At 34.5% G+C, this 11,240-nt stretch overlaps 1 protein-coding gene across 4 annotated transcripts; it reads left to right on the forward strand.

Annotated features, from left to right (window-relative positions):
• Positions 1–83: 83 nt before the first annotated feature.
• Positions 84–10,828, forward strand: LOC108978789 (LETM1 and EF-hand domain-containing protein anon-60Da, mitochondrial). 4 transcript variants are annotated; one of them, XR_001994134.1, is made up of 7 exons: positions 84–312; positions 1,058–1,257; positions 6,414–8,332; positions 8,434–8,538; positions 8,600–8,878; positions 8,940–9,324; positions 10,467–10,828. XR_001994134.1 is itself a non-coding variant. In XM_018949239.1 (6 exons), exons 2-6 carry the CDS (start codon positions 1,173–1,175, stop codon positions 9,099–9,101), a joined length of 2,550 nt encoding a protein of 849 aa, XP_018804784.1. In that variant the 5' UTR covers positions 84–320; positions 1,058–1,172; the 3' UTR covers positions 9,102–9,834. The 4 variants fall into 4 exon arrangements, 3 of the variants coding, with proteins under 3 accessions (XP_018804784.1, XP_018804783.1, XP_018804785.1); XM_018949239.1 differs by lacking the exon at positions 10,467–10,828 and having other exon boundaries at positions 84–320; positions 8,940–9,834; XM_018949238.1 differs by lacking the exon at positions 10,467–10,828 and having other exon boundaries at positions 8,940–9,834.
• Positions 10,829–11,240: the final 412 nt, after the last annotated feature.

The following is an 11,240-nucleotide window of genomic DNA, read 5'->3' on the forward strand; positions in this document are numbered from 1 at the left end:
TTTGTACGAGCTGGCAAGCTTCGTTTGTAGCAAAGAATGCGGTGAAATGACATGACAAATGGCAAAAGAAAGAAATTGTTGGATCGAGTAACTTCGTTGTGCGTATTTGGTGATTTTATCATCAGTTTAGAATCGAATGAGTTCAATGAGAATCGAATAAAATTAACATAAAAATCAGAAAACGTACCGATGTACGGTTAGTAAAATAAATACAATAAATAAGTTATTGGCTAGAAAACGTGACGGAAATACTGTGAAACGAAAAGAAGCTGCAATCAAAACGCGGTCGCGAATTTAAATACAATATTTTGTGTAAGAAAGTAATATAAAATATATGCATATTAATGAAAAAGTTGTAGATGATGGAATATTTACTATTCTGCTTTAATACTTCGTGTATACGTAAAAGGGAGCAGTAAGCTTTTAGTTCTTTGGTTTTGCTCATACTTTTTGGTGTTGTGCACTAAGGGTCCAGCTGGTAGGCTAGTCTGAGGCTAATCAAATGAAAATTTCGCTGTAGTTGTGTAATGCGGCCACTGCTAATCGACCACGTTACCCCACTTCAGCGCTGATTTTTAGCGACAGCAAAAATTCTGTGCTGATGAAGCAGAACCAAAGCATACGTAAATGGCTACAAATACAAATCATAATATAATAGAAAAAAATCAAGACATTTGAATTAACTTAAGAGAAAAAGAAGAAAACTTCAAAATTTTGCTTCGGGTTTTTGAAAAAATTGTAAATTGTAAATTGACAAGGAAAAATAGTAAAGAGCAATAGGAAACATGAAAATGCGCAAGCTGTAAATGCAGAATACATTTCCATAACTTGAAACCTTCGAATTGCAGATTGGAAATTTAACCATTGCGCGCTTTAAGTTATTAGAAATTATTTGTGCTGATTTTGAAGTTTTTAATTTTTCAGTTGAGAAAATTTGTGCTTATACAAAATAACAAAATAAATAAAATAAAAATACGAGAATCGATTTTTACAAAACGACTATTTCGTAAGGAAACTTTGCATTAATAATTACAACAATTATAATATACAATAACAGGCTACAATAATAAACATAAAGCTGGCAAAAAAGAAAAATCGACAGTATATAAGAAATTGTAAACAGAAACGTTTGGATAAAAGGGCAAACAATAAGGACAAAGACAATAACAACAATGAACACATTCGTACGTCATCAGCCGAAAATCCTGCGTAACGGGCAGACCTGGATGACATTCAGCAAAGATGGAAATAGAAAGTGTGAGTAAAAGAATACAATTACAAAAACATAAACAATTGTATTTTACAGTGCATTTGCTTGTGCTAAATTTTGCACGTAAAACTTTCCATTCTCTAATTTTTTTTATATTTTATTTTATATTCGTTTTTGTTTGAAGTTTTATTTCTATCCCCAATTACCTCATTCCTCGCCGCTTTGCTTTATATACGTTTGCGGCGACGCATTGAGCAGCGGCCGATTGGAGCATCAGCTGATTTTTGTGTTATGTGCAAAGTTCGAACAAATTAACAAAATTAATAAGAAATATACATATGAAATGCGAATGGTGTAGTGATAGAATATACATATAAATTTTTTGTAGTTAAAGAGGTTGGTAATGGGCATTGATAAGCGACTTTATTGTTTTTTAGTTTCAAAATAAATTGGTGCATATGTAAACAATGATGTGTATACATACAGATGTCTGTAAATCTAAGTATAAATTCATACATATAAACTCAAACATGTAGAATATGTAGAGTGCATTTTGAATTTAATTCTGCGGACTTTTATTGCTAATCCTAAATGAGTTAATATATTGTTTTTACAAAATTGAATACTGAGAATAGAAAAAAGTAGAAACCCCGTTAGATTTGATGTATTTGTTTTATTTATTTAGTTATTATTATTATTTTTTTTTGATATGTTTGCGAACATCCACAACTTTTAAGCTGTTCATTGAACTGGCAGTTTTTAATTATTTTCAACGAAATGTGCCGATTAAAATTATCCGTTTGTGAATAGGGAGTTCGATTAAGTTTATTATTGTAATTCAAATGACAACACTCTATAGCATTGAAAAAAGATAGGCTTTTGATTGTTGAGCTTAGAAAGGAGGGGAAAACATTCAAAGACAAATAAAAACAATCTTTTTGCATCCTCTAGGAAAATAAAAGAGGAACTGAATCAGCGACGTACCCATTCGACGACGACAGATGAATGAAAATTTGTATACGCGAAGCCCACGAAAGGTGCCTTTGGTCAGACAAAGACATATCAAAGCAGGGTTGTGGTTTCCAAAAGCCATTTGAACTGATCAAATGGCGTAATATCCTTTAGACAGAAGAGCCCAAAATGGTCTTCTTTTGTGGCTCTATACAGTACGTTCGTCGTCCCCCAAACACGGAGTACTAATCCAAATTGTACGGTTAAGACGATAAAGCAAGGGGGCTTTAAAATTTTGATATGGGCATGTTTTTCTTAATTTTTCTTTGCTTCTTGCATAATTTATTGTTTATATTTATAATCACTACTTATTACGTCTCCCTTTTATTTATATTTCATCGAATTTTTCATTTTACAAATATACATAGTATATTTACATATACTTTTACTTTTAATTTTTTCTTTATAGTTCATGTAATAGGAATTCTCACCTTCAATAGGTTCAAGAACGCTTATGTGTATTTGAGTTGACTTGTTGCCAAGAAAATGTCAAGTAGCGGGGAAAGAACAAATGCGAATCTTCTGCTAACTAGACGTGTGAAAGTGGCATATAATTTATACTTATACATACATATGTACACTTACATAGATGTATAGAGTAGTATATAGCCTTGCGTGAACCTCCGCTTAAATCATAATCTCTTAACAAATAGAGAATATCCCAAGTTTTTCAGTAAATATAAGCATAATTACATGTGAAGATTGAGAAGCAATTAAGAATTTTTCTATTCTGTTTTGATTTACATTCATAGTATATTTCAGAAGTGACATCATCGTACGTACGTTTGTTATAACTTGGCAGTAGCAAGACAGCAGAGAAAAATTAGATATTTTAGCTAAAATTTCATTGTTCAAGTGTATTACATATATTTATAGTTCTTCAATTCTTTATTTACAATTCAATACAATTGCAGACTTCATTATATCGACTACAARATGTAATGCTTGCTCCTGTCCTGCTCAATGTTGTAATCAGTATGAAAAGTTTTCAATTTCGCTGCTTCTTAAAAAGTCAACTTAAAATACTTTATTATTATAAATTGGCTGCTCAATTTTAGAGCAAAAGTTTTGCCCCGTTGAGTGTATAAATATTCTTTTCTCAATACATATATTTAATATAAACTTTTAATAAAATGTTAACGTTCTGCGTTTATTTCTGCTCTATATTGCATATAAAAAAACAGSCTTTTCTTAAATTTTTAACAAAATTTCACACAAAGCATTTATTAAGTGAAAAGCTGAATAAGGAAATTGTTTTTGTACCGCAAATATATAATTCATACTGAGTAATTATGCAGTGTCTTTTCTWTTGTGTACTAAATAAATTTAAACATTTTAAAATTAATTACTTGAATTTATCTCACAAAAAAACAATGAAATGAAATAACTGTCATGCCACGTTGTGCACGTTTGCAATTCGTGTGAATTCTTAAATTAAATGCTTATATATGTAAAACGTTATTGTAGTATATTATATTAATCCATGAAAAAATTAAATTTTATTGACCACACAACAGCTGGTCAAACTGCCGCGTCCATTGACACTTGCGAGAGAAATGCGTCGCAAATGTGTTGCGGTGCTGGCAGCAGGGAAAGCGGCGCAATAGCATTGCCTCTAGTTATTAGCTTGGTTCAGTGRTCGCCCAACGTAGACGAATTGACGCCAATAATAGTACAACATGCAAGCGATTATACGTAGATACTATATGTATGATTTTGTAGAGACACATTACATGGGCAGTTATATGTATGCATGTATTTCTCTACTATTATGACAATGTAGAACGTTAGTTGAAATTTTTGTGACTTAATGCTTTAATATTTATGAAAAATTTTAAATTGCCTATTGCCTTAACATTTTACCTGTTAGGAAACGGAATGGTGTCTGGCTTGTTGTTATACGATTTCTACACACTTATATACACTTGCATACATATATAAGTGTAATTTAATCAATTAACTCATAATKTGTATAATTCCATATCTAATTCAATTCGAAATACCATTTAATCTCCGTTCATGCGTAGCCTTCAGTCAACTGTTAAAAWTCTTTTGCATTTGTTTTGTTATGAAACTTCTTTATGTAATTTGCATGCATTCTTTCTGCATATTCCTGTTTGATATCAAAATGTCACTTAATAGTTGTGAAAAATTTTTAAAAATTAATTTTAAAGAAAATAATTTTCAAGGTCTTCTCATTTTCCATTAAAACCCTTTTGGGGCCTAAACGTGTTTGTGTGCTCTATTGAAGTTAAGTGGAAAAACAATATATAATATGTATRTGTGTAATATTCCACCACTACTAAYTAGAATATATTATATACTAGAACATCTTTTGGAGCTTAATACWATTATATTTTCACGTAYAKAYATACATATGTGCATTAGGGTGTCCGTTATTTCCCATGCTGATTGTATTTTTGGAAACGTCCCTTGATTTCAATTTTTGCCCTAAGGAAACAAACTATTTAATTTTAATTAAATACAAAGTTTTACAGTTTTTTTTTTTCATAAAAACTTCCATTAAAAATTATACGTACATAGTTTGTTATAAAAAAAATTCATGAGCATTCATGCAGGTAATTCATACATTTTGTGTTGCTCATACGACATGGTGTACTGTGAGWATAAGTTTTAAATTGAAAATAAAGATGTTTACGTTGGATCCTTTGTATAAGGCATAAACTATAACTATAGGTGGTATTAAAAAAATCAATTAGGAGAAATAACGGACACCGTAATATATATATATATGTATGTATGTATATCTATGCCTGAAATTGATGTGATTATTCCCTTGGACTCGTGTTTACTTAACGTTTTCATAATAAAGATAAAACGTAGAAAAAAAGAGAAAGACAGTAGGTGCTAATTGCTGATAATTCATGGAATTGCTAAAAATGGGGAAATTGTTAGACATTTCTGTGTTTACCTATAAGAATTAGTGGTCGCATGAGTAAATATCTAATTAAGCCGCACAGCGTTTCCTGACATTTCCAGCTGTTATCAGCTTCTATTTTCGCATTATTGCTGTTATGATTATTATTATTATTGTTATTACTGTCGTTTTTATCATTTTTAACTCTTTATTTGGTATAACGATTAAGATGAATTATGGTGGCCATTTGAAGTTTCTAATCTCAAATATATATAATATTAATTTAATTTATGATCATTATTAACAAATAAAGAATAATGGCGGAAAAACATAAACTTTATAGCGTTTCTCAAATAAAKTAAAAGATTTTTATAATTTGATTGGCTGAAGAATTTCTGAATTTAAAATCTAAATTAAGTAAGTCATCAGTCGTACTTCCTTTTCGCTGTTTGGCGCCAACTGTAGATTCTAACTGTAGCCASGTCCTTTTTCATCTGATTTTCCCAACGGAGTTGAGCTCTTCCTCTTTCTCTGCATCCCTCCGCGGGCACTGCGTCAAATACTCTCAGAGCTAGAGTGTTTTCGTCCATTGGGATGACATGACCTAGACAGCGTAGCCGCTGTCTCTTCATTCGCTGAACTGTGTCAATGTCGTCGTATACTGCGTACATCTCATCGTTCCATCGACTGCGGTATTTGCCGTTGGCAATGCGAGAAGAACCATAAATCTTTTGTTAGAACGCACGACTTGTGGCCGATTGTAACGTAGCGAGATAGGCAGTTTGTTTTCTCTACACAGCGACACGGCACTCCTCTTCGCACCAGCTGTTCTTCTGCCGTTTCCGAAAACAAATAGTTTCGTTTCAGCTGTACGTAAGGAGTTTCAAATGCCGTCTCACAGTTCCCTTAAACCGAGTTGCTGATGAGTGCCCTTAGAGAGCGAAGTGCAAGTCGTGTAGAAACCCGTTTCGAAATCAGTTGTGATAGCAGCTTCTCGACGTCGCACCTTTCCTGTATTTGTTGACTGGCGTGCTTTGCTGCACAGAAGCGGGTGCGTGTCTTTAATGCAACAAGATAGTAGTCCCAGTCAAAGCTCGACCTCGGAGCCAATGATTGTCAATCCAGCAATATTCTTCCAAATTACTTCAGTAATGTTTTCTGTCGCTACAACAATCACAATGTGCTGCAAATACGTTCAGTTCCCGGCTACCGTTACTTAAGTGCAAACTGTTAGGCTTATTTAGTATGCATTCCTACACTTTTGCATACCCTTTCTAAAGATTAAAAGATGATTGTAAATATTTTCTTTTGCAGACTCCACACCACAATATTTACCCCGCTATGCGCTGCGACGACTCAATGGCAGTTCGGCAAGTTCAAGTTTATGGACGGGCGGCAGTTGTACAGGTGCACAAGTTGGAATGCAGTCAATGTTGCTTTCCCGTTGGAATGATATCAGTGAATCCAGCTATCACRCTGAGAACAGCGGATTGTATTACACAACCAGAAAATTCCATTTATCACGTCGTTTAGGTGAAAATGCTTCGTCAAAAGTTGAAGTGACAGTCAAAACGATGAAGGAAAAACAAAAAGAAAAGGTCGAAGAGATCATAAAGGAAGCCAGCGCTCCGGCAGTTACTAAAGCGGTCGGTGAACCAGTAGAAACTGGAAAAGCAGTTGTCGCTGAGCCACCAAAAGCTGTTATCGCTAAAAAACCGCTGGGCACACGTATCTGGGAAGAGTTGGTGCATTATTATCATGGATTCCGGTTGCTTTTTATCGATATAAACATTTCACGTAAACTACTATGGCGTATACTTAATGGAAAGACGCTTACGCGTCGTGAGAATAAACTACTTTTGCGCACCACCTCTGATCTGTTCCGACTGATACCCTTTTCGGTGTTCCTAATCGTGCCGTTCATGGAATTGCTCTTGCCATTCTTTATACGTTTCTTTCCGGGCATGTTACCGTCCACGTTTCAGACCGCCAAGGATCGCGAAGACAAACTGAAACAATCACTGCAAGTACGTCTCGAGATGGCGAAATTCTTACAAAAAACACTGGACGAAATGGCTGTGCAGCATAAGGATCACAAAAGTGAGGATGCCAAACAATTTGCTGAATTCTTCGAAAAGATAAAGGATCCCAAAGAGCACGTAACAATTGAAGAGATCATCAAGTTCGCTAAACGCTTCGAGGATGAAGTCACATTGGACTCTTTGTCGCGCGAACAATTGGCCGCTTTGTGTCGCGTGCTCGAGCTTAACACCATGGGCACCAGCAACTTGCTACGCTTTCAATTGCGCGTTAAATTGCGTTCGCTTGCCGCCGATGATCGCGTAATTGCGCGCGAAGGTGTCGACGCATTGGATCTATTTGAATTACAACAGGCTTGCAAGGCACGCGGTATGCGTGCCTATGGGCTGACATCGGAAAAGTTRCGCTCACAGTTGCAGGAATGGATTGACCTGTCGCTAAATGAAAAGGTACCACCGACGCTACTCTTACTGTCACGTGCACTACTGATTTCCGAAGAAGCCGCAACGACGCATAAACTGGTCGAGACACTTCGTGTACTACCCGAAGCAGTGGCGACAAAGACGAAGGAAAAGATTGGCGAAAGCGAAGGTAAAATCGATAACAAAACCAAGATTGAGGTGCTTAAAGAAGAAGAGCGTAAAATTAAAGAAGAGCGTGAGGAAGAACGCGAGGCTGAAAAGGCCAAATTGGAGGAGGAAAAAGCAAAGGAAAGCGAAGAATTGCTCAGCAAAGTACCATATTTACATTCTAGCACTTCGTCTATCACCGAGGAGCGTAAAAAAGCAGAAGCCAGCAATAATATATCCTCAAAAGACGTGGAATTACTGTCCGATGCACTAAAATCATTGTCGACCGATAAGAAGATGATGGTTGAGAAAGAGACACTGAAAGATCTCAAAGAGGAACTTGAAGATTACAAGGAAGATGTGGAAGAACTGCGTGAAGTGCGCAATGTAGTGAAGGAACCAGTGCACGAGAGTCGCGCAGCGAAATTGCTCTTCAAGAAGGTGAATAGCATGATAGGACACTTGGATAAGGTGTTAGTGGATTTGGAGAAGAAGCGCGAAAGTAAGCAAAAGAAAATTAAAGCAAGCACGGAAGAAGTTTTGGCTGGACCCTTACAAAGTCAGGAACTTACACTAGACGAGGATACTGTGCACATCGAAGAGCTGATGAATACTATAAAGAAGGTATGTGAATTAACCCAAAAAAATCGGARGTGACAATCTGCATCATGTGTTTTTGTATGTCTTTCCTCTCCTTTCCTTTCCTGCATCTTTCCAAACTACAGTTGCAAAAGACATCCGATGAAACGCGTTTGAAGCAAATCGAAAAAGTGCTTAGCAAAATCGATGCCGACAAAGATGGCTTGATCACCGTGGATGAAGTGCTGAATGTGAGTATTGAATATCGTTGTTTAATATTTAAACTCACATTTATTTATGCTCCCTGCATAGGTCGTTGAAGCGATCAGTCGCGAAAACGTGAACTTGTCAGACAAACAAATCGAGGAATTGGTGACATTGCTCGATAAGGAGAACATCATAGAGGCGGAGGAACGCTTGGAGAAGGCCATTGCGAAGAGCATTAAATTGGCAGAGAAACAAATTAAAGATCAACAAAAACTGGTTGAAGAACAGAAGACCGCAGATGTGCTGAAGGACACTGCACCAGAGCTGAAGGATAATGCCAAGGACTTGAGTGCAGATTGTCAAACGAAGGTTTTAAAAACGGAGGTAAATTGATTTATAAATAGTAAATGCAATAACATGTAATATCTTCCACAATTATTTTCAGGTAAACAACGAGAAGAGTCCACTCTTGGAGGCTGCAGAAAAGCAAAAAGAGAAGATACTCCCGAAAAATGATATATCCGCGCAAATACCACAACAGCCGCTACCCGCACCACCACCGCCAACAACAGCGACCCAAGTGAATCCAAAAGATAAAATGCTATGATTTGAGGATGATGGTGCTAAACCCAAAAAACAAACCCCAGATAACAGTCGTTGAAGCAAGTAAAATTGTGTTGAAAACAAGGCAAAACACTAATAAAAAAAAAACATTTGACGACCTGGTTGTTTTAGGGACATAAAATGTAGAGTGCAAGCGTGAGTGTGTGCTGTGTGATAATGAAAAATGTGAGCTAGATGATTGTTGGCGGAAACCCGAAAGGTGTAAAGTWAGTTATTGAAGATAGAAATGTGAAATTTAGAACGGTGTTGCGAGGAGCAAGCCTAAATGATAACAGCTCTTAATAAAACTGATGTGATGGATGGCATTTAAAAGCATWTGCTGCACAAATATTAATTAAGAAAGTGGAGAAAGGCAATGTAATAATAACAATAGGAGTTTATTATATTGAAGATATACTATTATCTCTTGTTTTTATTATTATTATTGTTTGAACATTCGCTTTGTTGCGTCTCAAGTGCTTTTAAATAGTTTCCAATGTAAAATGTTTGCCTCTCTAAGCAGCATGCCTATTTCTTTATCAAAACCAAAATTCTAATTTTATTAATTCCAAAAATTCAAATTGTTTTGTAAGCTGTAACGTAATGTATTTGCAGTAGAAGAATGCTAATAAATTTATAAAACTAATTGTGTGCTTATTTTTGGCAGTTCTTTATTTAACAACAAAATCGATAACAAATAATTTTGACAGTCCGCTGGCAAATGTGACATTGGGCAATAAAAATGGAAAAGTTTGCAAAATCGCAGAAAGTATTTATAACATCTTTCACTGTTGTTACTGTCGGTTTGCTTACAAAACACCACCACCAATTCTGAGGCTGTAAAATTACATAAACATATTAAAACCTTTAAAATTTATTTTCATTTTTTATTTGCTTTGTAATTTCATATGTGCTGTATTAACTAAATTACATAAAGATATTGTAAAAATTTTGATACTAAATGTAAACAATGTATAGGAATGTTGGTTAATATATAGTACATATAGAAAGAAAATCAGTAAAATCCATGCAAAACAACTACAACAAATTGTAAACTGCTCCAAACATTAGCAATAGGAGCAAGTACTTAACTGTTAGATATTGTAATTTAATATTTAAAAGCAAACAGTTTAAGTGAAAAATATATAAGTGATCTAAATATACATCGGTGGGTTAGTGCTAAAATGTATAAAATATGTATATGTATATAGTTACTAAGTTTGTTCAACATTATTTACAATAGACGAAAAGTAACGCTCGACTTCAAAGCTGTTATATATAGGCTTTGTTTTCTATTCGTTGATAAAGTTCTATTGTTATTAACAATATTTAAATTAATTTTTTTTTCCATAAATAAAATATTTTTCAGTGCTTCATGATATCATTGATTGCTGCCTCAAATCGGTATTATATATAGCTTTGCAAAATGTATGCTCACGGTTTCCAGTAGTAACAATAAAAGAACTTAAAATTTCAAAATGGGTTCCTAAGCATTAACTGAAAACACTAAATATGTATAATATATGCAATTGCTTTAGTTGTGCTATAGCTACTAAACATACCAATTTATGTACATATGTGTATGTATGTATGTATATATGTCTAACCGCGATACTTCGATGCACATGAATTTATGCTTTAATTTTAATTATTTGTAAATTACAAACTTGTATATTATGAAATTCTAATGATATAATTGAGTACAATAAAAACGACATATAAAAACACGAACAAAATATTATTTTTTTTTACCTGGAATACGCTAATATTGGTTTAATATTTATATATATGTATGTATTATATATTAAGTTCACATTTGGTTACTCTGGAAGAAGACAACTCCAGTCCTTTGCCCATAATGAGTACTGATTTGACTCCTAGCCTATAGTTCACAGGAATGGAGTGTGAGAGAGTGACCGTGTATCAGAATAGTAGCATGCCGAGCTTCTGTTAATGATTTTAAGGTTAGATTGCTTACAGTGAGAAGTTTAGATTCCTTAAAGTGTGAAATCTGGAAAGATCAGATAGGTTTTAATTCTAAAAAATATCCTTTTCAACAGTGGTGGTAGGTTAATAGCGCTGTATTCTTTTGAAAAGCATTACCCAGCCGAGATACTATTGTGTTGTTGTGCTACATACATAT

The sequence above is a fragment of the Bactrocera latifrons genome, unplaced genomic scaffold, assembly GCF_001853355.1.
Source record: "Bactrocera latifrons isolate USDA-ARS-PBARC rearing strain unplaced genomic scaffold, ASM185335v1 scaffold_127, whole genome shotgun sequence".
NCBI lineage: Eukaryota > Metazoa > Arthropoda > Insecta > Diptera > Tephritidae > Bactrocera > Bactrocera latifrons.